Source organism: Aphis gossypii, unplaced genomic scaffold (assembly GCF_020184175.1).
Source record: "Aphis gossypii isolate Hap1 unplaced genomic scaffold, ASM2018417v2 Contig00710, whole genome shotgun sequence".
Taxonomy (NCBI): Eukaryota; Metazoa; Arthropoda; class Insecta; order Hemiptera; family Aphididae; genus Aphis; species Aphis gossypii.
This window is the reverse complement of record NW_026083242.1, coordinates 1-26,510: the sequence shown is the minus strand read 5'-3', so window position 1 is coordinate 26,510 and position 26,510 is coordinate 1. Positions and strand designations below refer to the sequence as shown.

The 26,510-nt window shown below is 27.5% G+C and overlaps 5 protein-coding genes across 7 annotated transcripts; 3 read left to right on the top strand and 2 right to left on the bottom strand.

Moving 5' to 3' along the window:
* The first annotated feature begins 1,756 nt into the window (after window positions 1–1,756).
* On the top strand, window positions 1,757–3,366 carry LOC114129404 (uncharacterized). Its single transcript, XM_027994132.2, has 5 exons — window positions 1,757–1,833; window positions 1,898–2,183; window positions 2,271–2,335; window positions 2,895–3,057; window positions 3,121–3,366. Exons 1-5 carry the CDS (start codon window positions 1,786–1,788, stop codon window positions 3,252–3,254), a joined length of 696 nt encoding a protein of 231 aa, XP_027849933.2. The 5' UTR covers window positions 1,757–1,785; the 3' UTR covers window positions 3,255–3,366.
* A 73-nt stretch (window positions 3,367–3,439) lies between these two features.
* LOC114129394 (uncharacterized) lies at window positions 3,440–4,355 on the top strand. Its single transcript, XM_050210068.1, has 6 exons — window positions 3,440–3,470; window positions 3,548–3,598; window positions 3,648–3,749; window positions 3,880–4,071; window positions 4,138–4,234; window positions 4,268–4,355. The coding sequence occupies exons 1-6, from the start codon at window positions 3,440–3,442 to the stop codon at window positions 4,353–4,355; spliced, it is 561 nt and encodes a 186-aa protein (XP_050066025.1).
* Window positions 4,356–7,886: 3,531 nt separating this feature from the next.
* LOC126555104 (zinc finger MYM-type protein 1-like) lies at window positions 7,887–10,596 on the top strand. The gene is made up of 3 exons (XM_050210067.1): window positions 7,887–8,024; window positions 8,153–8,239; window positions 8,376–10,596. The coding sequence occupies exon 3, from the start codon at window positions 8,761–8,763 to the stop codon at window positions 10,591–10,593; it is 1,833 nt and encodes a 610-aa protein (XP_050066024.1). The 5' UTR covers window positions 7,887–8,024; window positions 8,153–8,239; window positions 8,376–8,760; the 3' UTR covers window positions 10,594–10,596.
* Window positions 10,597–14,342: 3,746 nt separating this feature from the next.
* LOC126555109 (uncharacterized) lies at window positions 14,343–16,034 on the bottom strand. Of its 2 annotated transcripts, none has more exons than XM_050210071.1 (7): window positions 15,881–16,034; window positions 15,558–15,745; window positions 15,396–15,455; window positions 15,257–15,322; window positions 15,111–15,179; window positions 14,949–15,027; window positions 14,343–14,885 (listed from the first exon to the last, which is right to left on the bottom strand). In XM_050210071.1, the coding sequence occupies exons 1-7, from the start codon at window positions 15,949–15,951 to the stop codon at window positions 14,618–14,620; spliced, it is 801 nt and encodes a 266-aa protein (XP_050066028.1). In that variant the 5' UTR covers window positions 15,952–16,034; the 3' UTR covers window positions 14,343–14,617. The 2 variants fall into 2 exon arrangements, with proteins under 2 accessions (XP_050066028.1, XP_050066027.1); XM_050210070.1 differs by having other exon boundaries at window positions 14,349–14,885; window positions 14,949–15,030.
* A 5,407-nt stretch (window positions 16,035–21,441) lies between these two features.
* Window positions 21,442–25,161, bottom strand: LOC126555110 (protein arginine N-methyltransferase 1-like). Of its 2 annotated transcripts, XM_050210073.1 has the most exons (7): window positions 24,523–25,159; window positions 24,113–24,453; window positions 23,576–23,749; window positions 23,311–23,452; window positions 22,893–23,233; window positions 21,937–22,138; window positions 21,442–21,811 (listed from the first exon to the last, which is right to left on the bottom strand). In XM_050210073.1, exons 1-7 carry the CDS (start codon window positions 24,914–24,916, stop codon window positions 21,501–21,503), a joined length of 1,905 nt encoding a protein of 634 aa, XP_050066030.1. In that variant the 5' UTR covers window positions 24,917–25,159; the 3' UTR covers window positions 21,442–21,500. The 2 variants fall into 2 exon arrangements, with proteins under 2 accessions (XP_050066030.1, XP_050066029.1); XM_050210072.1 differs by having other exon boundaries at window positions 24,113–25,161.
* Window positions 25,162–26,510: the final 1,349 nt, after the last annotated feature.

The window sequence follows — 26,510 nt, the reverse complement described above, 5'->3', positions numbered from 1 at the left end:
AGACCTTCAAGAAGAGTGCCAGGTATTCGAGGCCATTTAGTATATATGGCTGCTAACGGCTATACATATGTTCAAAACCATACCTCCACTAATAGAAGGTTAATAATACAGTTTTGTAAATTATCTGAATTCAGTCATTTTTTGTTTTATTCTTAATTAATTTAGTGTAATACTAATATTTTTTAGACAGCTAAGATGCACGAGGTACGAACGAGGTTGCCATGCAACTGCCTCAATGGACCTGGAACCAGAAAATGCTCCAATTTATATGTACAGTTTGCACAGCCATAGGCCAGGGCACGATGTAGAAATTGGGCAATTCTTGGCAGCTCTGAGAAGCAGAGTTTCGGCTGAGAGCACATCACCCAGGGTTATATATGAGGAAGAATCTAGAAGGTAAGATAACAGATACATTTAAAAGTATTATGAAAATTCCAACATCATTGTACTGCTTATAATGAAAAACTTAATACAAATAACCTTTTTAATAATATTGGCAGATACCCAAATGCAGCAATGGTAACTACTGTGGATGCTGCATTAAATATGATGCGGAATATCCGAAAAAGACATAACCCACCAGTACCAGCTTCATTAGCAGCAATGGGCGATACAATTGTATCGCAGAGATGGCGAGGACGTTTAGTTTCACTCTTCGAAGACATGACCAGTCCATTTTTCCAGGGCCCTCTGGAATACTTAGTTGGTGAAGAGACTGTGTTTGGTGGATTGGTTTTTGCCAACATTGAATTTTTAAGACATTATTCACCATACATGAGACAAACATCTGTCATAGCTATTGACGGAACATTTGCTGTGCTACCAAGGACTCCAGGAGATATGGAACAATTGGTTACCATTCATGTTCTTCTGGATAACATAGTAAATATTCATTTAAACCATTAAAAAAAGTTGCTGATCTGAATTAATCAGTTAAAATTCAACATAAAACAATTTTTTCTTTTCATCACTAAACATATTAATGAAGTTAAATAATTTCCAAAATATTATACAAATCAGTATAGGAAATGTATAGGTATAATAATTTATTGTTTTTTGGCAGTCTATTCCAGTAGTATATGCGATACTCAACCAAAGAACTGAACTAGTATACTCAAGGTTGTGGCAATTTCTAAGAGTTGACCTTTCATTTGATATACTCAATTGGCATGGGCTACAGATCATAACAGACTACGAGACAGCTCTTAGAAATGCAACAAGAAGAGTTTTACCTGAAAGTCGGTTGATAGGGTGCTGGTTTCATTTTAATCAGGTTAGCTAACTTACATACATATTCATGTTGATAACTATTCCTACAGTGACTGTCTTCCTTACAATAGGTTTTTTAATTTTACTCAAAATATTACAATATTATAATACTTATAAGTGAGGTCAGAATGAATTCTGTTATAAATTCCTATAATAAAACAAGTTTGTTAGAATAGGTACTGTTACTGTTAGTTATACTGAACACTTAAAGCATCTTTGTATATGGAAAAGCATTATATCAAACATTCCAAAGTAAAAATGCAAATTGATTGGCATCTGAACCCTAATAATAGACCCAGTTATATTTGAATTGTTGCAGTTTAAATTGATTTTTATTTTATAGGATCATTGAATGTTAATTAAATCACTGAGTTGAACATTAGTAGAAGTTGTTTTTGTTCTAAACCATGTGTATATTAAAGGATAAATTAAATATGATGACAATTCTAAATTATCATCATTAAATATATATTTTTATTTTAGTGCATTGTGCGATTTATTCAAACACACAACTTAATGGTATTAGTACGCAATAACCAACACATAGCAACTATAGTCAGAATGGTAATGTTAATTGGCCAATTTGGAAAATTTATCATTGTGCTAAAAATTATTTTATTACCACTAGCTCATGGCATTGCCACATCTACCACCAGAGAGAATTGAAGAATACCCTGAAAATTTTCATATTCTTGAAGGGTTTTTGGAAGTACAGAGATTAGCCAGGGACATGAATGTAGCTGAAAATATCTCTGAGCTTTTCAACTACTTCCAAAATTATTGGATAAATATAATTGGACCACATGGCTTCTCTGTATACGGTGTCAATATCAGAACCAACAATTATATTGAAAGCTTCCATAGTACAATTCAAACAATAATTGGCAGACATCCACCACTTTGGACCTTCTATGGTACTCACACTAGAAATTGCAACATAATTAGTTAATTAATTTATGTCTAAAATATTAAATTAACAATTGTGAATTTTTTACTTTTAGATCGATTACGATTGGTAGAAAGGAGAGTAAGGAGAGAAACGCAGCAGATTATAAATGGCCATCAGGTAAATATCTAATAAATATACATAAAAGATGCAATTTTTCTGTTGATAATAAGTCAAATTATAAAACAGATTGAAAATAGGTACTATTCCCATATTTTTTTACCAAATAATTATATTATGATGAAAATTAATCATTTATTTTTTATTTTTTAATATTTAAATCAAAATAAAAGAATTTGCAATGGAAAATGTAAAAAAGGAACATCTTTGAGCAAATATGAAATATTATACATTATTTTATATAGTTTTTATGCTTTATTTTTTATGCAATAAAATAACTAAAGTTACATGTTAATTTAATAAACAATTACAATTTGTATTCTTGTTGCTGTTTTTAAGTATAATTGCATGCACAATACATACCAAAATTATTATACTTTGAAAAATAATAATAATATTTTTCAAATTGCACACTTGTTTTTTCACACAATTTAAAGGTGACTATGCGAGTATAAATTATAAACTAGTCTAGCCATGTCCAGCTGCCTCATAAAATAGCTATTCACGCCGCCATTGACTACTAAGACTACTAATGTAGATATTACCAATGTTATTGTAGGTTCGGAGAGCAATATTGACCAGTCGAGACAGCAATAACCAATTATTAATAACTGCATTTCAAAATGTCAGGAATGGTCGATACGATACTTCAGCATTCCTTCGACGGGTTGCTCACTCTGCAAGAGGTTACTGGGACCAACAAATTGGACCTTTACCAACTGGTAAATTTATCTTGTTTTTACTCGTTTAATTCTTACTAAACAATTATAAACAATTAAAATTAGATGTGCAATTAAATGATCAACCACCGAATGCATTGGTACTTAGACCTCTACAAACACCACAATACTTACCAGGACGTATAAGACGTGGTGCTGGAAGGGGCAGAGATCAAGTCCGGGAACAACCTGCCGTTTGACCCCCCGTTTTAAATATTGCAAGAGGTCAGAGACGCCGAGGGCGTCCGATTAGTAGTAGAAGGCAGCTTCCTCATCGGAGATTAAGTCAAGATGCAATGGAAGGTTTCTATGACTGAAATTTTAAAATAAATAATACTATTTTATAGCTATTGTTAAAATATTAAATTTGTTTATAGACAACGTAATGGAAGATCTACCTGAACCGGAAATCGAAGGTACATAATATTATATCAATGTTTAAAAATCATATAAGTTATAATGTAGCAGATTTAATATTGATTTTTTTCTGTAGTTGTTCATTTAGAAATAGTTGAAGCACATCCAGCTGAAAGTGGAAATTTAGGTAAGACAAAGTATTTATTTTTTAAATAAATATTAATATGTAAATACTTTATTCGTAGAGGATGAAAATGTTGAGATTGTGGTGGTTGGAGCAGAAGCTGAAGAATTAAGCAAAATAATTTTGGAGGATCAGGCATTACCACAAATATCAGGTTATATGTATTATGTATATTATATTCCTAATGTAGAAATTGTTATTAGTTTAAAGAAAATATTCTTTACACTAGGTAATACTTAAATAAAAATACTACATTAACTATAACATATTTAATACTTACACAGGCGAGGAATATGATCGATGTTTTGTCTGTTGGCAACGCAGAGATGACGTTGTAGGCATTAATATTGTTCTGCCATGTGGACACGGGTGGTGCTGTGATCCGTGTGCTCGACGTTTGTCCAAATGTCCTGTCTGCAGGGTAGAATATCCAAGAACCCTAAATATTAATATTATGTTGACAAGTTCAAATAATGGTATATATTTGGTATGTTTTGACATTTAACAGTTAATATAAAAATATTTTTACTTTTTGGATATAGTCTCATGGATACGCAATATTAATAGCCTTATGGACCCGACAGGCAGTAACTGCATTTGTTGTTGGAGGGCATATAGAGACGCCCCAAATGGTTCAAGGTATGTGTACCTGTATTGTGGACATGGATGGAGGTGCATGGAATGTATCACCTCACTTCCAGACATTTGTGAAGTGTGTGATGATACTGTGGACGGTGTTGCACAAATGTTCATAAGCTAAATTTAAAATTATAATATATTAGTTTATATATATATTTTTTTTTTGTCTTACTACTTTGTCTTACCTATTTATAAATATAAGATGTTTATATTTAGTTTGTCAAATTGATTTAATGTTTCTAAGTGTTATATTTAACCTGTTTATTAAATTCATTGAGTTTACCTATATAAACTAATTATACTCTATTAGTAGGTAGTTATTTTTTTTTTAATAAACATTATTCTCTTACTTAAATCATTACTTTTCATCTACTATTTTAAAATAATTATTTTTATGAGTGTGGTGGTAATTTGCTCATCAATATAAAAATAAGTAGGTATATAATACATTTAATATTTTACATAATAAAATAAAATATATGAATAAATATAACAATAGAAAAACTATATATAATCAAATAAAACTTAGCCTGGAATATTACAATTTTAGTTTATTTTAAGACAGATTTCCTGACAATTATAATTATTGGTAAATTTATGAATAATTATATTTTTCCATAGTAAATTTTTCTTTTATATGGAAATGGACAAATTTTACAAATTTTACTATTTTAGTACTTTATTTACGCATAGCTGATATAGGTATGAATATATGATTAGTAATTTCAACACCATTTTTTAAATTGTATTATTTATCATCAGTCATCACTCAACAGTCTACACAGATTTTAACATGGTAGTACAAAGTTAAGCTTACAGAACAATAGACAATGGAAATAATGATTAATGATTTATCAGTGGTTCATCATCCCATACAAATTAGGCCGTTTTTAACTTACAAAAGAACCTCATACCAGAGGTTAAAAAATATAAGTATAATAAATGTTAATTTAATAAAACTGGTGTTGTATCAATATGTTTTTGTTCGAGAAAGTGTAAAAAAAATATATCCATTCAAAGGTTTTTTTTCTTTTGTAGGTGTAAAAAACCAAAAAATAAATAATAACTCTAAATAAGCATTTACAAAGTAGACAAAAAAAATTCAAAAAATAAACAAAAAAATTCAAAAAATAAACAAACATTTAAAAATAGTTATATCATATAAAACAATGTTTACTAATAAATTAAATAAATTAAGATTTATTATATATATATTATAAAATCAATCACAATCTAATTCTTTATTAATTTGGACACCACAAATTCCTCTTTAAATGTTAACAATATCTAATAGGAATTATTTGCTGAACAATTTACTTGTTAGTGGATACCGGATTGAGATGTTATGAACATCTTTATGAAGTTCATGAGTTTAAAATCATAAAGCCTCTTCTAGCAATTTGCCTTTAAGGTCATTGTGAGTTTGTGAACGCCATTAATCATAATATTTAAAGTACAGGCTTATAAATTAATTTTGATTTAAATTTCAAATAATATCACACTACATTACATTAATACATTATACCTAATTGTCCAGGAGGTGCCCATTGATTAATTAAATATACATTCTTTTTTGTACATTTTTCTAGATAATTTTTGTTATAGGAGCCATACATAAATATAAATAAGGCGGTAAAAATGAAAAAAAAATCAAAATTTGTTAAAGGGGCAGCGTGCTGCTGTAAAATGCAAAGTTGTGTGTATCAACGTGAAATCGCAAACCTTAGAAGGATATAACTTCCAAAATAGTATTTTGCAAATTTGTTTTTGCACCATCATTCTTAGACATGTTTCAAGCAAAAAATTTAAAAAAAAAATGCTGGGTAGCCAAAGTTAACTAAGACTCCAGTGCAAAACCTGGGTACATCCATTTTTTAAAAATGTACGGGAAACATAAAAAACTATATAAAAATTGGCAATTGAACCAAAAATTGAGAACGTGGTGTTATTCTTTTTGTATTAATAAGATAAACCGATTAAACCCATTCCTTATGTTTTAAATTTAATGTTCATGCCAATATTTAAATTTGAGTAGAAGTGTTGGGACTGTTGGAAGCAACAGCCAGTTATGTCCGGACGTATTTGGTTTTTGAGCCCAATGAAAAAAAAAATGGATGTATAATGTTTAACAGATATGTCCCGACAATCGACATTCCTTGTTATTGTCCACAACAGAAATTTAAAAATCTGTTTTTATTATTTTATTACAACACTTTATTACATATAGGATATAGGTATACGGTTTTTGGACTGTTCGATAGAGATTTTATTTCTGAATATTTCTATATCAAAAAATGATTTTTGAAAAAATGTGGACATACCTGATTATTGCAACGAGGCCTTTTATTTTGTTCCACGTAGTAAAATGATATAGTAGTATTGACATATCGTGGTAATAGTTCATAAATGTAATTATTTTATAAATTCGAAGTAACATTAAACCGTGGAATGTGTTTATTCGAAGCAGCTGATTTTCGGAGTAACTGCATTATCATGCATTATCATACAAATTCGGTGTAATAGAACGTCTTAACTTTGAATGTTCGAGGTAAACAATGCAACCCGTAGGACGTCACTGCTCAAAAACAAAATACAGTACTACCACTCTTATGAATTTGCGTTGTTTGACAGTAATTGACACCAAAAGTACCAATAGTACCACAATTGATCATCTTTTTGTGATTGAATGTGATAGTATGATAACAAATTATTGAGTATTATTCACGGTTAAAGATATACTAGATAAAGTATATCTTTAACCGTGGTATTATTACTCAATGCCCTATGGTAATGGCCGTTAAAGCACAAACATATTACATATAATACCAGATATATAATATCTCTGATTAATTGTATAATATTATCCATGGCTAAATAATAATAAACTATAATATAATATTATTATCTTTACGTCTTGTTAAACGTTGAGAGTGACAATATTTTTATTAAACGCTGTGTTTAAACTTAAAATCATTACAGTGTGTAAAATACTAAAATAATACTTTTGTTGTTTGTTCAAACATTTTATTTCAATGCTCTGACAACGATAAAATTTATATTTTCTAATCATCATATTATTATTCATACCTATCTGACTATCTGAGTAAGTACAAGTACACGTTTTTAATTACCTAGTCTAGACGTAAAATTGCTTGGTATTGTGCATTGCTATATTATCTGAATTATGCGAAGCTCTGAGCTTGAGTTATGCTAAACAGTCCCTTGTATACATTTCTATTATTTTAAAAATAGCTATAGTACTTCGGCATTATGATTTTTATTTGTTAAAACAGTAAATTATGCATAATATTAAACACTGCTTTAACTTTGTAATGAGTATAACATGCTTAATGCTTATTCCTTTTAATTATGGTAAATGGTTGATGGCATTTAGAATTTAGATGGCTAAAAATTGCAAAAAGCAGCTGAGTGGTGCAGAAAATCGCAAAAGGGCAAAAGTTAAAGCAATTAAAACTGCAAATGTTTTGTCAAAAGTTGCCAAACTTGATGCTTATTTTAATATTAAAAATGCAGTTAATAGAACAGAAAATACATCAAGTATTAATATTTATTAAATATATATAAATTATTTTTCATTTCATTTCATACTAAATATACTTATTTTGATTTATTTACAAGTAGGCATTGAACATAAATCCATTGTAGATGAAAATAGTGATGCCATCTTAGAAACTGTAAACTGTAATCTTAGTGCTAAACAGCCTAAAACCAATGAAATCAATATTTCTATTAATGAAGAAAAATTTGAAACAAATTTAAGTTCTTTAAGGTAAACTACTATGAATATCACAATCTAGTAGTTATATAGTTCAATAATGTAGTGTTATAACATTTAACATCAATAGACAATAATATTTACATAATCATGACTCTATTTGTTTTTTTGCATAAATCCAGTGTTGATGAAAATACATGTGTTGAAAAGACTGAAATCCAACCAGTGACCCAAAATCTCAGAATAAATGAAGAAACTACTGTTCCCAAGTAAGTTTATCCAAAATAGTTGTACCTACCTATACATTTATATTTATATGTTTGTGATATAATTTTTCTTAGATCATAAATCATAAATATTTTAAATACTACAATAATAAATAATTATTTTGTTTATTTTATTTAGTAAAGATCCTGCATTGTGGAAAATAAATGAAAGTACCATAGATTATTTTACACTTAATGGGTTTGATCAAAACTTAAAAAATACTGACTTTTCTTCTTCTAAGAAACGTTATATTAGAAATATTCGTGGTAAGAAGCAATCCTACTTCAGGTACTTTAATCTAAATTTAATTAAAACAAAGCTCGTCAATGGGGAATCTATAAATCGTACATTTGTTGTTTACTCTGAAAGTAAAGGTAGCATATACTGTGCACCATGTCGATTATTTGGTGGTCCGAATACTACCAATATATTTTCTAAATTTGGATTTTGTGATTGGAAAAAAGGTGAACAAAAATTAAGTCGTCATGAAAATTCGTTAAATCACAAGTCTTGTATTCTAAAGATGAAAAAAAGAGGAAGTGAAGTAGGGCGAATTGACCATCAACTCATTTTACAAGTCCAAACAGAAACAAATTACTGGAAAGAAGTCTTAACTAGAGTTGTAGCTGTAGTGAAGTCACTAAGTTCTCGGGGGCTAGCAATGAGAGGGCACGACGATAAGTTCGGATCAACTCACAGTGGTAACTTTGTTATGAGCTTAGAACTCATTGCTGAGTTTGATCCCTTCCTTAAAAATCATATATCTAAATTTGGAAACAAAGGGAAAGGAACAACATCATACTTATCTTTTACAGTATTTGAACAGTTTATAGAAATTATGGGTGAAAAAGTAAAGAAAACAATTGTTAATGAGATAAAAAATGCAAAGTATTTCTCAATAATTGTTGACTCAACACCGGATATTTCTCATACGGACCAATTAGCATTTATTTTTAGATATGTATCAAATAATGGTGAACCAGTTGAACGATTTTTGAAATTTTTGGCTAACTCAGGACACAAATCTAAGGATTTAGCAGATGCTGTTTTTATGGTTTTGGAAGAAAATGAAATAGACATTAATAACTGCCGCGGACAATCTTACGACAATGCTTCCAACATGTCGGGAGTATATTCTGGACTCCAAGCAAGAATCAAAGAAGCATGTCTGCATGCTGTTTACGTTCCATGTGCAGCACATTCATTGAACCTAGTTGGTGAATGTGCTGCTGATTGCTGTATATATGCTAATGAGTTTTTCAATTTTCTTCAGAATATTTATTCTTTTTTTTCTGCATCTACCTATCGTTGGGAAGTTTTAGATCATTGCTTATCCAAACCTGAAAATGTAACTGTTAAAAGATTATCTGATACCCGATGGGCGGCTAGATATGAGGCTTGTTTAAGTTTATCGCGTAACTGGAATGAGATTTTGAAAGTGTTAAATATTTTTATTGACAATCCAACTGAAAATTCCAAAACTAAATGTGAATGTAAAGGACTGTTGAAGAAGATGAATAGCTTAGAAATGGGTATTCTGGTATCAGTATGGAATGATATTTTAGAAAGGTTCAATATTATAAGTAAGAAATTGCAGAATGTTCATATTGATTTGACTATTGTCATAACCCTATATAAATCATTGATAAATTATATAATGGATTTAAGAAACAGCTTTTCATATTATGAAAAACTTGTCATGGAAAAAACTGGAATTATAGAATATAAATTTTCCCGTACAAAAAAAAGAAAAATTCCTTTTGATGAATCATCTCAAGGTGATATAAAATTAGAAGGTAAAAATTTATTTAAGATAAATACTTTTTTTATCATACTAGATTCATTACATACGGAGTTGAGAAAGCGTCTAGATTCTTATGAAAAAATTAATACTTCGTTTGGATTTTTGTTTAATATTACTGAGTTGTCAGTGTTGGAAGTAAGGCAAAAATCTGGAGAGTTACAAAAACAATATTCTCAAGATCTGGATATTTCTTTTATGAATGAATGTATTCATTTCCGTGCTTACTTAAAAGACTTACCAGAAAGCATATCCACAAAATCGGTTCTAGATTTGTGTAAAATCATGAAAGATGATAATTTACTAGATATTTACCCATACGTTAATATTGCATTGCGAATGTTTTTGTGTGTTCCTGCATCAAATACATCGGCCGAGCGTTCATTCAGTACTCTTAAAAGGGTTAAATCATATCTCAGATCTTCGATGAATGATGATCGTTTAAATTCTTTAGCAATTCTAAATATTGAATCTCAGTTGACAACTGCATTAAATTATTATGAAATAATTGAAGATTTTGCAAGATCAAAAGCTCTACGAAAAATATTAATATAACAATGTTTGTTTTTTTCTCTTAAATATTTATATTATATTATTTTTTTTTTTCGTATGTTGACATTTTTTCACTACCAATTTGTAAATAGATTGGAAAATAAATTAATAAATTTTACAATTTGCATTGATTATTTTGTTATCATGAGTACTACTACTGAGGGCACTTATAATATTCAACATTCTAAGGCACTAGATAGATTTTTAATCTTTATACCGCATGATTCTGTAACCAGATCACATGTATAGTAGTTTTTCTTAGAGGTAAGAAAAATTGTCACTATAAAAAACCAGCGAGAGGTGGGGGCATAAAAAATGTGTACCCAGGGCAGTAAAATCCTAAATACGCCTCTGAGTAGAGTACGGTATAAAGCAATATAAAATATGAATCTAGAAAAAAATATGTGACAAAATAATGACATGGAAAAAAATCATCAAATATATTTTATTTAAAAATCACAAATATCAGTTTTAAGTATAAACATAAATAAACACATGAACATTAGATTATAAATCTTTTATACTTGGTCAATATAAAGTTATCAAGTCAAAATATAAAAAATGTAATAGGTTAATATTAATAATAATAATAATATAAAAATAATAAATCTGAAATCATCTATTGATTTTTAAAATGAATGTCTTAGTTAAAAACGATCTTTGTCAATTATAAAGTTATCAGATTAAAATATAAATAAATTAAATAGTCAGGTGAATAATAATAATAAAATCATAGTAATAATAATATATAATAATAAAAATATAATAATGAAATTTATAATATTATATTTTAAATGTTCTATTTTTGACATGTATGTAGTGATTAAACGATTGATAATGTTTTTTTTTGTCTGTGTCTTCTGGGCTGAGGTTTGTCTTCTGAAATAAGTTTTAATATTAAATGTGTAAGTTTTAGCAAATGATTGTCTAATGGATTTTGATTCAAAAAATTATCAGCTAATACAATAAAAATATTTTTTAAATTAATTTGTGAAGAAGCTTTAATAATTAAATAGTTGATAATATTGGGTTTAGTTGGTATCAAACTTTTGTAAGAATTAAAAATTCGTTCAGCTACTTTACATAAATAGATAACATCTACTGATGGATTTAATAATCCTCCACGCGATTTAATATTTATTAATGAAACACTTTCGGTGTTAGTTCGAGTTAAAACTTCAGTACATTCGTCACAAATTAATTTCCGTGAAAGTTTTCTGACAATGAACCCTGCTATGTACGCAGTACGCCACAATATCTTCAACGACTTGTTGTAAAACATTAAATTGGTTTGTATTGAAATTAATGTCGACATCTTCTATTTCTGCACATAGCATATCTAAATAAAAATTGGAATTTTCAACAGGTATTGAAGTGCTACTACTGACCCACAAAATCTTTGTCATATCCATCACTACATAATTTGCTCCAGACGATGTCATTATTTCTGTATGAACCAATAGTCTTTTAAAAGAACTTTCAAACTGTAAAGCAGTGGGGTTATTGTTGAAACCTCCTCTTGAACGGATAGCAGAGAAAAACATTTCAAGGTGATCTTGGCTCATTTTATATGTTAATAAAAAATCTAATTCTTTTGTTTTAACTGTATCAATAAATATATTTTTGATGCTTTGTAATGAAATTATTAATCCAATGAATCCAGTTTTTCGAGTGGATTTTATGACAGGAACTATTGTTTTACTACTATCTATACCAATTTCACAGTGTAATGATTGCAAGTATTTAATGGAGTCATCAATAAAATTAAATATGTCACTTTCGTTTTCTCTTTTTAAAGGTTTTTTGTACTGTGACTTACTTAAGAAGTTCCTTGTATTCATGGGCGCCCATAAGTAAAATTTTAGGGGGGGTCAAAATAAAAAATTCTCAAATGTAAAGATAATAATTATATTATGGTAATATTTATTGAGTTACAAGTTTTTAATATTTTTTGTCCAGGGGGGGGCAAGTGCCCCCCCTTGCCCCTCCCAATGGGCGCCCATGCTTGTATTTAAAAAGTCAAATATATTGTTTATATTCTTACAAAATGTTATTGTCGCATTACAATCTGTAAAACTATTTAAATTTAATGTTTTTGAACAATATTCTAGTGCGTTTGCTACACTTGAGCTGAAAGTTTGAGCAGCTAAACGCACTTTCATCTTTTCTTTATAATACCTAATGTGTCTGGTACGAATTTTTGTTCCCACATGAAGACCAATTTCTTCCTGTAGAGAAACCAAATTTTGAAAAATGACCACTTTATAGGTTTCATGCTTTCATCATATAGAGTTTTCCAGTCACGAATGTACTTCGACATAGTTTAAGCATGTGAGCAGCATCTAATAAAATATGTACTACTATTCCAGATTCATGTTTAAAAAAAGGTTTGGGATAAGGCATAGATAGGATCGGCACCTAAATACTTAGCCATTGAAATATTAGATACCGTACCATCAAATGTTAGAGTTTTAACTCGGACTCCAATTTTGTGCACTAATTCAATACATGTATTTACTAAGTTACCTTTTTCCATTGACCCTATCCCATTAATAAGAAAGTAACCAACTGGTACTTTCCAATTTGAGTTTAGGGCTACAAGCATAAAAACAAGAGCTTGAGTAGCTTTGGGAAGTCCATCACAACCATCGGTACCAGTTCCATAATTTACGTACCCCATCAATCTATCTCCTTTGAATGTTACACTTTCTTTGATGTGCATTTCGTCTATTATTAGTCCACATATAAGTTTTTTACCTTTACTTTTCATTTCTTTTAATTTAATTTCAACAGCATTCAGGGCTTCAGCCGTAAAACCTGGTTTACCATCAATACATGAGTACCACTTTCGTAGGGTGCTAGGAGCGGGTAAAGAATTTTGAAAAGTTTCACGTACAAAGTTATATTCAGTTGCATTCGGTGAATAAAAATGTAAAGTTAAGGCAAATGTACGTAAATCAGGGGAGTATGCACCGCCTTCATGATTTAATTGTCTTTTTAGAAGAGCAGTTTCTGCATTTGGTAGGCATTCCTAGATAAAGAGATTTATAAAATTAATTAAAAAGGAACAAATAACTGTTGATATAACTAATTTTTTATTCATTGTTAAATTCACATTAAATTCATCGACATTACAAATTCACATTACCTAAATACATAAAAAAATTAAACAGTTTACACATACAATTTTTTTTAACAAACATGTCAGACATAAAAAATTGAAAAAAAATATACCTTTGTACTGTCAATACATTCCTTTATAGTGATTAAGGATTTTAATCATAATCTGTTGAATTTAAAAACTATAAAATTTAAATTTAATTTACAAATATTCACTTCTAGAGAACTTATATTTCTTAATAACTAATAATAATCATTTATTTATTGATTCACAACAAATTAAAAACAATTACCAGTTACCATACACATTGTAGTATAAATACCTAGAATTTTAATCATACCTTCAGAAATGAAAATTACTTTTCATTAATTTTATTATCATTTTTAAGATGACCAATCTGCTGTTCAAAATTTGAAATTGTTTGCTGTAAACTATAATTTTGTAATAAATTAGAATACAAAGATAAATACTAAACACAAGTAATTATTAAATATTAAAACAGTTACTTAAAAAAAAATTGTTAGTAAAATAGGTACTCACTTTTAAGTTTGTATTTATCATTTGATTAAATCCACATTACCTAAATACATTAAAACAAAGATGCACAGATAAATACTAAAAATTTAAACAGTTTATACATACATTTTTTTTAACAAACCTGATGTTAGACATAAAAAATTTAAAAAGAAACATACCTTTGTACAATCAATACTTTCATTTATAGTGATTAAGGCTTTTAATTATAACCTGTTGAATTTAAAACTATTAAATTAAAATTTAATTTACAAATACTCATTTCTAAATAACTTATATTTCTTAATACCAAATTAATAATTATTATATATTTATTGATTGATGATTCACAACAAATTACAAACAATTACCTGTTACCAATTACCATACACATTATAGTATAAATACCAATACTTTTAATCTTACCTTCAGAAATGAAAAGCAATTTTCATTAATTTTACTTTCACTTTTTAGATAATCAATCAGCTGTTCAAAATTTGAAATGTTTTGCTGTAAACTATAATTTTGTATCCTTAATTTCTTTATAGTAGATACATGTTTTTCATTGGACTTTTTAGCAGCAATAAATAATTTCCGTCGACTATTTGGACTTTCTAAGTCATCCACACTTTTGAAATCTCCAACATAGTACTTACGTTTCCTAAAAGTAACATAAAAAACAATAACAAAAATAAACATATTTAAAAAAAAAAATGAAACATGCCTTGGTTGAGGAGGAGTTATAAATGAAGGAGTTAACTCAACAGCAGGAGGTGGCAATTTTTCATTTGCAATGTTGACTTCTGCTAAAATAAAAATGATAGATCTTACAATTTATATAATCACAATGTAAGTAATTATTATTTTTGAGGTATATATTATTTACTTGATATGTTTTGAGACAACTTTAATGTGGAGTCTAGAGCAGGTTTACTTGGCAAATGTTTCTCAAATACTAAAGACAATTCGATAAAATAAATGTAATTATTACAAAACATAGTATAGTTAAACATTAAAAAATTATTAAATTACACTGTGTATCTATGGTAAGTTCTTGAGTAGTTGAAGAACAAAACTTTGGAGACATTGAACTAGTAGCTGAAATTACCATATGTTTGTTAAGTTTGGAATATTTGTAATATAGTAAAAATACAAAATACTGATTACTTACATGGTATATTATGAATCATGTTATCTTCATAAACGTCAATGACTTCAATCATAGATGAAACTAATAAAATATTATATAATTTATGTTTATTTACAAATTACATTTATATTCTAAGTAATAAACTTATAACTAATAATAATACATTGGTATGTAAACACTTACAGTTCATAAAAAAGCTGAGTATGGCAGTTTTTTTTAAAACTTTTTGGTTGTTAACCAAACTTAAATTATAATCTGACTCTAAAAAATGCATGCTACATATTTTGGAGTGAGCTGTAGCATTAAAGTCTGGTTGGTGTTGACGAATAGCTTTCACCCATTTCTCCATCATACATAATGATCTAGGTATACTGTAAAAAACAATTTGAATAACTTAAATTTTTCATAATTTTTATGTGGATTCTTAATTTAACAATATAAAAAACTGTAGATGTATTTGGTAAATATCTACCTACCTACTTAATAATTTTTAAATAAATACTTACCAATGCATTTTTATGTTTTCCGTGTTATGAGTGCTTTCTCTGCAAGTTTTAATTGAACACTTGAAGACCATTTTTTCAATTTTTTTTCTACTTGAATTTAATAAAATAATAAAATAAAAATCGTTATTGTTGTTAAAAAATTTATCGAAGTAATAACGTAATATTTAATAAAATAATTATTGGCACCCCGCCAAAATGTCTGTGATAAAACCATTTAAAATTGATAACTGTGTTATTGACTCCATGAAATTATATAATATCTTCCATGATACCTAAGTTATGTCTTGTCTCTTTCTATTGATGTAGACTATCACAGATATTATATAAAATAGTGAATTTGAGCATTGGTAAGTAAAAATTTACTATAGTATATCAACAAACTTAACCAAAATAAAAAAAATAATATAATAGAATAGTTATACAAATTTAACCTTATAAATAGTAATCATAAGAGTATAAGACTATGTAGTATTGTAGCTAATGACTGTTGAATGTTGATGCCGAGTTGTAATTATAAAAATCAATTAAAAAAAAAATTAACCAATTGTTTAAAATACCACACACAATAAAACATAAAAAAAATATTACCTACCAAAATAAACTTATTTATTCAGGTATGGGTACTTATTCATATACATTATACAAATATTAAGACAAGAAATGTTAATTAAATTATAATTTTTTTCATTTTTTTACTATTTTTATATCCTTCAATGTCTGTATTGTAATTTTTTCTTTTTATTAATTTATTAAATTTATCTTCTTTAATTTTTAAATTTAAATATTTTATACGTATAAATCATAGACCTAATAACTAATAATAGTTATTAGGTCTATGGTATAAATACCCTTTGTAAAATGTATGCTTTTATTATTTTTTGAGGAAAAGCTTTTTGTTTTTTCATTATTTTGTCAGTTAGTATTTTAGAAATATTTGGACTGTTACTTAAGTTTTCTTTTCCGTTGTAGATATTAAATTCAGTTTCAATCAATTTTACAACTTGCATCCATTCATCAGAAGGAGTAGTCAAGCCTCCAAATGACAAATGATCTAACCAACTAGGAAGAGTATATTTATGTTCTTCATTTGCTTTTGTTATGGAACCTAATCCCGGAAATTCATTTTTGAACTTTCTAGCTATATCCATCCAGCTACATATTGAAAACCATCTTCTTCAGCAGTATTAGTTGTGGATTAACAGCTATATTTTCTTGAACCAAAAGAGTGGATGTTGATGTTGAAGAATTAAATATTTCTTTGACGCTTTCAACTTCTGGTACTCTATTATAATCAGTATTGTCTTGTATAAACTGTTGTGGATCATTTATGGATACTGGTACCTAAAAAATAAAATTGTAATTTTGTATTTTATATAGGTGCATATCATTAGATATTACATTAACTATTTTTTTATTTTTTTTTTGTAATATTACCATAGCTGTTTTCATTAATGTGGCCATCAGAAACTCATCTGGTTCAATGTCTACAGTGTTTGAACGAGATACTAACTACAATGCCAGGTGTCTTTCCTAATATCATCATCCGAATCCTGTATAGCGCAATTAATGGTGTTGGATGATCATTTAAGCCCCCACGAGTTCTCAACTGTGAAAAAAACCTTTCCAAAGCATCCTGATTCAAACGTCGAGTTAGGATGTATTTTAGATCATACTTTTGATTAAGGAATTCATAAAGATTTTGCAATGAGGTACTAGATATTATGACACCTTTTTGAAAAATTTCCATACTTTTTTTTTTTAATGTACACTCATCATTTGTTTTAATTGCATTTTCTTTAGATTTTGACATGACTCTCATATTTAAAAATATTTTTATTACTTCTCGTAATATTTTTTTTGTTCTTCTAGGTGTAAACCAAATGGCCTTTTTGTTGGAATTGCTGCACATACATTAGATGAGTTCATTACATCAAACCACTTGTTTATTAGTAATATGAAATCACCAGTGTTAACAGCCATATTTTTATCTGTTCCTGGCAAATAATGTTTCAATGCTGTTCCAATAGAATGTGACATCAACTGTGCAGCAAGCAATACATTTTGACGATGAGTTTTAATACAGTCTAAATGGTTTTTTGTCAATTGATAACAAGATGAAACTTCTGATTCAGTTATTTTTAATAATTCTTGAATAGGTCCTTTTGTCACAATTTTTCCATCTCCCATTATAAATCCAGCATCAATCAACCAATTCCTTATTAGTTTTAATAAATGTGGAGCATCAGCAAACATAAATATTGGATCTCCGGTGTTTGGATGTGAAAAGGCAGTATTATCAATATTTATATTTAATTTTTTCCATAAGCCCATAAATATTATTTACACCTCCACAGTCACATACACATGCTACTACGGTATATCCTACATTATAAAGCTCACCAATTATGTTTGTTAAAATTTCATCAGTCATTTTTTTATCGAAATCTATAAATACTGGCTGCTTCCATTTAGCGACAAGTCCACGAACTAAAACTATTTGCATTTGATTATAGGGTCCCATAACTATATCATTAGCTTTGTCATATTCATATTGGTATGCCACTTTAACTTCATCAAACTGTAATACTACAAGTTTATCTATAGGAGATGAATTATTGCCTGAAATATTCATAACCTTGATGATATCTTTGAGAATTCCTTGTTTCATATTTATTTTGGAGGCCCATCTACGTAATGATGATAAACCAGGCAATGGATAATTTAATGAGTTACGAACATATAAGTATGCACGTTGACTTAAACACCTTATTGCAAAAGATTTGGAAATTTCATCAGTTGTCCAAATAACCTTTTTTTTTTTTTTTTAATATTAAGTCCAATTGATTTTTAGTCAAAACATTTGATACTAAAGATCTGACTTCATCCTCTGATTTTTGTTTTTTATAATTATTTAATGATTTTACTAATAATTTGTTTTGATTTTTTGTAATTTGTTGTCAACAAAAAAGTAGTTAAAACTTTCCAAAAATGTATTTATTATTTATTTAATATGTATTTAGCATATTATATGTACTATATATTTAGCAATTGACAATCTTGACATATTTTACTTTACAAGATCAGACATCAAAAGAATTGTTTTTAATAAACAAATTACAACAAAATTGATGGTAAGATGATAAAATGATTTTATCGAGAAACTTAAAATTGTAAAAATGAATTTTATAATTTGATAATATTTTTTTAACTACAGGATGCGGCAGTCAAATCCGACGATAAAAGCGATAAGAACATTTCCAAACTCTCTACCATTTTAGCCCTGCCAACCAGTTCTTTTTAAATCGTCGGGTTTGACTGCCACAAACTGTACATAAACACAAGAGTATATTTTTTTACCTTGAAAAGTGACAACTTTGTAGTGTACTAAACTCTTAATCAGAGTGCTCTATGAAAGAATTTAATTCAACACAATTAAATTAACTAGTCGAATGATTATGGTTTGTTGTCTTGAGAGTTGAAATATAAACCAAGTGGTGATATCTAAAAGCTAAGGTGAATTATTTAAGGACTATTCCACAGATCAGAATACTCTGGATAAATTTCAATTGAGCACATTAATTTTTTATAAATTTATCCATAAATGTTTTTTTATTTGTATTAATGAATAATAATTGTTTATTTTAACACTGCTGTAAAATGCAAGATTGATTTTAACTTACTGGGGTCTGAGAAAATTAAAATTATGCTTGAATGAGGTAAAAATAAATGAAATTTTAAAAAAAGTCTCCTATTGCATATATAAAACTATATAAAATAAAAAATTATAATCAATAAGAAATAATAAATATATTAAATTATTATTTATTATTATAAAAAAAAAATAATTATGTCTTATAATAATATTTATTAAAAATTTTAAAATATATTTATTCAGATTAGGTAGAAGTTAACCTAACTTAAGGTTAAGTACACTTTTGGCTGTAAATTATACAAAAGAAATATTTTTTAAAATATTAATACTTTTATGGTTATTGAAATAATGAGTGGTTCATGATAAAAAATCATTCTATATAAGTGTTACTTCACAATTAATGACATTAATATTAATATACTATGTTAACAGTATTTTAAAATGTTATAATAAAATAAAAGTAATAACTTATTAGTTACCTAATAAAGTTAAAATAATTACAATCAATATTGACTACTTCAAAGTCCTATGAATGAAAATTGTATTATAATTACTATTTATTTAATTTAATAAATCAATATTAGTACTAGTAACTGTAACATTCTATTTACATGAGCATTTAGAAATTAATAAAACAATTGGGAATAATATTATTATTCCTTAAAAATTGGTTTACAAAATAGGAATAATTTAATAAAAGCATGCTATATATTTGGGAACTAATTATCTTATAAAAAAAAATATGATCAATATGATTTTTGCATACATTATAATTTCAAGTAAAAATTGTAGATTACATCATAATTAATATTCATGTGTTCACTCATTTATTTCGAGAATAAGTGATCATTTAACTGATCAAACAATCTCGATTTAGTCTAATAAAAAAATAGGAGTTTGTATAAGCAAATTTGAAACAATTTTAATATTTATAAAAAGATGTTAACAAAAAAAAAATTGATTCTTCTAAAGTAAAATTTAAGTATATTTAATACTATTTTTTTCATGAAGTGAAGTGTACTTCATAAGATTGAAACATTCAATTTTTTGCGTATTTTGTATAGTACAATTTTACTGCAAATTCAATATTTTTGTGATTCTAATTTTCTTAGCAAACTATTACAGATGTAAAACTTTTAAATGTAATAATATATTGTTTTGAATAATAGTTGAATAAGTTGTCAAAAAAAAAAAAAATCAATACCAAGGTAGATTTTTTATATTTATGTTTATATAAGTTATTATATTAGTATTATTTTAATTGTTATTGGTTTGTTAAATGATTAATTAATTTTTTTTTTTTTATGAAATTGTAGGAGCATTACAGTTTTTACATACCAATGGTTTAAACCTATGCGTATACTGTTTTTAGAATATTTAAGAAACTGCATGTCTCTGAATTCTTCTCTGCATTTTAGGCAGTCGTGAGCAGCAATTGTTATAGCATTTTGTAAGCCTATGAATTATTTTAATAAAAATATAAAGGTTTTTTATTCATTACATCAAACCATTGTTAATTTATTTTCATATCAATATCACACACGGAGCCTACATAAAATAATTATGTATGTATTTATGTACCAGGGTAAACAACAAATGTAAATGGAGAGAAAACAATGCTCTAAAATTGGGTAACTACAGAATACTGTTTGGCAAGTTTTTAGTTTATAATTATTTATGAATACAAAATATTGCTATATAGTTATTTAGTAATTAAATGTTGTTGTTTATGATTTTTAATTAGACTATTTCAACTATCATGAAAGGATAAATGTAATTAATAAAACTAGTTTATTTAAAAATTAATCTTTATTTTTATATTGCTTTTAAATAATTTTATTTTTTGACAGTTGATTTTAATACTTTTTAGTTATTCCTCTTGTAACGTTTTAACAAAATATAAAACAAATAATAAATTCTTCAATACTTTATAAATCCAAAATTAACATTAATAGAATTTAAAAACCTTTAAAATAATTGCTTGGATAAGGTATAAGCACAACGTCTGTTAATCGCCTTGGTATATTGGTTGATAAATGTATAATTTAACCTTAACTTTAAATTCTCTTCTTGTCCATATCTATCACAAGTACTTTTAGTGATAGTGTCTTCTCCAACTATTATTTGATTTTGTTGAGGACCACGCCACATATGGAATTCATTTATTTTAAACTTGTCTCCTTGTTCCACAAGTAACTGATCCCGTAACAATAAACCAGTCTGTCTAAATCTAGTATATGGTGAATACGATGATGTAGAAAATCCTATTTGTAGATCATCTATAAACATAAAAAATTAAGTTTAGACATTATTTTATAAAAATTGAATTGCAGCAAAATAACAAAAAGTAAGAGTTGGTAATTTATACAGAAAGTATTTAAAATTATGTTTAAAAAATAATTACCTTTTTCATTAACATTTGTTTGACCATTAGGAAAATCAACTACCATAAACAACTCTAACATATGTGCATAATCACCTCCATTGGCACTTGAATAAGGTGTAGAACACTCTAATTTTAAGTCTTTACAATGTACATGTCGTACTTCATTTATAGTACATTTATACATATCAAACTTCTTTATTAAGCAAGCATTAGACACTACCTGAAATTTTTTTTTATTAAAATTTGTTTTATAAAAACATAGTGACAAAAACAAAAGGAAATTGTTTAAAATTAAACAGGTAAATAGAATTGCGACTTATTACTCTATTTAAAATTTAGATTTGGATAGAATTTATCTTTTTTAAAATAAGTACTAGACATTCTACAGAGTTAGTAAAAAAAAAATTATCAAGTAAATTAAAATATGAAAATTAAACAATATTATTTTCGGTTAGATAAATATATTTAAAAAAATGAAGTTTTCAGTATTTTATTTAGTTTTGAACATTATTGTTTATCAACAAAAGAATGAAGTTGCCTTAAGTATAGTTAAATAATACTTAACGTTACTTAGCTAGTATATTCAGCTTTATTTTACAAGCAAATTTTACACTCAGGAGAATTCCTGTTTTGAAAGTAAGAAAATTAAGCCCACATAGGTTTTTTTTGGTATTTAATTTTGAAACAAGTTATGAACATTTTATGATAAGCATAATTATGGAAAAAAAGAAAGTAATAATACTATAAAAGGTCTATTTAACATTTTATTATTCAGTGCTAAATGTTATTTGTTTTTATTGATAACATATTTAGCTTTTAATTTTTGAATATATTATATATTAATTATATATATATAAAAAAAAAAACAAAAAATGGGATAGTCAAATAATTTAAAAGCAATAACATTTATAATACAAATAAAGTGAATAGTTTTCAAAATAATGTTGAGAAATAAATAAAAATCAATTATTTACCTTGCATGGATCAAAAAATGTAACTAAAGGTTCTTCCATCACTTGCCACTCATCCTTGGCTGAGATAGGACTTTCAGAATTACTATCTACTACAACTTCTGAGTATGATCTCATATCAAATCCATAAACATTACTCCACCATGAACATGATGTTGAATCTGATGAACTGTCAGTATCACTTGACTGAGTTTCAGGTTTGTCAGACTTGTTTATTTTTAGGCTCCTATTGAATTTTTTTAATGTCTTCTTTTTAGTTTTTTTGCGTATACGACAATTTTCATAGATTCGTCTTTGTTCTAATAACTGACCATATAAAGTAACACACATGGGAATCATTAAGCCTAAACAAGTATGTGGATTAAAATAACAAATCTGAATACAAGGATAACCTAGTTAATATTTATACATTCATACAAACCATTTAGCATAAGAAAACGATCCCTAGCTTCAATAACTTGTTCCATTTGATCACCTTGACTTATGACACAGTTTCCCAAAAAATCAGCTACTATAACATCTACCTTCTTAAGTTTGTGTGGTAACTGTTTCAAGTCGTGGACCTTTAAACAAAAAATATTTAAATAAGATCTAGTAAATAAAGTTGTAACACATGTATTTAATATAACACTAAAATATATACTAGTGATATGTAATTTGTTTAAAATTAATGTCATTTTTCTTACACTGCTTTGAATTAATGTAATCACAGAACTATATCGATTGTCTGTGACTATACGACGAGCATATTCAATACAAGATGACTGTTCTAAAGCGATTACTCTTTTGGCTTGTCCATCCCGGGCACATAACAATGGTAATAAGCCAATACCACTGCGGATAACTAATACTATTTTATCCTGAAAAATGAATTTAAAATTAAGTAATTACATAATTCACAAGGTAGTAGAAATATTATATTAATAATTATCATCAAATTTAATATTCATTATTAGAAAATATATATATTTATTTTTGTCACTTTATAATGAATAAAATTCTATACTTTATTATAAACTTGACTCATAAGAAGTTTTAATATTTTCAATGAAAAAGAATTATATTATCGCATTAAAATTATTTATATTTTAAAATAATATGTAGGTTCCTATACTGTTTAATATTTTTTTAATTACTTAAATAAAATAAAATATATAAAAAATCTATAAATTAATTTAAATTTAAATTTTTATTTTGACTAGCAAGATACAGTTTATATTTACCTTAATAAATTCTTTAGTACAATATTCTATACAGTTTTTGTAAGTAATAGTGCGCACATAGTCTTTGATTTCTGATTCATGTATCCCATAGCGAGCATAACAATCTAAATTATAATCTGCAGCTGTCATTTTTTTCATTTTTTCTAAATCACCGGGATCAGAATCACAATCTGAATCATAATAACAATTTGGATTTATGTCCAGGATATTATTATTAGAAAGAGCGTTCTGATTTAATTCCGGTTTTATAACTGGGTCTGTATAAGAAGGGTCATTTGTAGTAGCTGCCGAGTGGTAATTTTCAATGGATAGATTACTGTGCTCGTTACTGTAATTGTTCGCTGAAATAAATTCATTAAATTTCACGTTTGCATTGTTTCTGTTATTTCGATATTTGTTTGAGTACTTACAATTATTGTTGTTGTTATTATGATGATTTTCCTGATATTGTCCGGAATTTCTGTTATACCAATTCGTTTTTCTCGAGAAAAATTTGTTGCCGTTTTTGGCGTCTACCGTTTTCGAATTCGAATTTGAACCCATGGGCGTATTCCTCGACACGGACGATTCCGATGTATCGTACCTGTTCTGATCCGAAAACATGGATAATTCGGCGGGTTGTACTACGTTGAAGTAATTCAAATACGCCTTGGTGTTGCCGGTAGAAGAATGCGCGACGTTGTCGGCGGCGGGTGCCTTGACGTCCTGTTCACGTGTTTTATCGGATAGTTTCTGTTGCCAATTCTTCGGCCCGTTTCTCCACCGAGAATACCCATTCGTATTATTATCGTTGTGTTTCTGCATAGCGATAGACTGCGTTTCGTAAGTTGTGGATAGGCGTGCTTACCAAATCGAATGCAACAGGTTCGACGGTCGACCACAGACGAGCATAGTAAAACTAAATCCCGAAATCGACTTGCGAGTTATTACTTACTAGTCGAGACGGTCGAGTATTAGATTAACTACTTCAGAAACGGAATAACGGAATAATAATATCGTCAATCGTCGTGTAAACACAGGATAATGTGCTGCACTCAGGGCCGTCCCTACTTTCTTTCCGTCAATACTTTCTTTAGCGATAAATCGTGATAAAAATAGATTGGGTATGTATTATTGAGACGGTATCGGACGTCACCGTCGCGCGTCTTCAACCGTCTGTGTCTTTATTAATATATATTACTATATAGCAAGGGCGTCCGCAAGGGGGGGCAAGTAGGGGCATCTGCCCCTCCCATGGCTTTTTTCTTGGTCAAATATCATAAGATAATATAAAATAACACAAAAATACGAAATAAATATTTTTTAAATTAAAAATATTTTTTGTAACGTTGAGTGCCACTCGAGTACTCGACACGTAGTCAATAAATGTTTTGTGGATTTTTATGGGTGTATTAAGTCATCGGTTTTAGATGCACTGTTTCGACTTTAATAATATGTGAATATTCAGTAGGATCTCGTATTCTATCATTATTTCATTGGTATCATTGATTATAATTTATAAATATTACTATACTATACATAAAAAAAAAATAGTATTTATAATCAATGTTGGTATATTTGGATTTTGCATAGCTATTTTTAGTGGATATTATTTTTTCCCGAATGACGACGACGGCGATGGCAATGTCGACAACGCAGTGTTACTATTTTTATTTTTTATTTCCGATAATAATTCAACAATATAATATTATATTAATTGTCGCCGAATGACAAAAATAATAATATTAATTTATTTTAATAATGTATAGGATATATTTTGTTTGGATGTCTAATAAAATAACTATAAATGAGTATTTATATTTGCAGACCATGGTACACGCTATTTTCACATTTTACATAGCGTTTCTTATACATGTTTATTTTGACACACGTTTGTTGACGACAATGCTATTATTACTTGGTACTATCGATTATTACAATAATAAATCAAATAATCTTTATAGTTTGATAACTATAATATATATATTTTGTACTAAATTGATTTTAATAACAAAAATTTCACAGCGTATGGCGCGAAAAACCGATTTTGAAAAATTATTTTCATGAGATTTTTAAAAAAGCTCAAAATGTTGCGATTGAGCTTGGAGAAGAAATTAAAATTCCTCGTATTGTTTCTAATCAAAAGCATCGTTCAAATCATCCAATAAATACTCCCGAAGATTATTTTAGAGTTTCCTTATACCAACCATATGTAGATTCCTTAATAATGCAAATAATGCAATTAAAGCTAAGATTTTCTGATGAAAACAGTACTGCTCATTCCTTATTAAATTTACACCCAAATAATATGAAAAAAATGCAGCATGATGAATTTAAAAATATGGTAGTAGAAATAAATAATTTTTATGAAATTGATAATTTGGTTGAGGAGTGTATGTTATGGTATAATGTGTGGAAA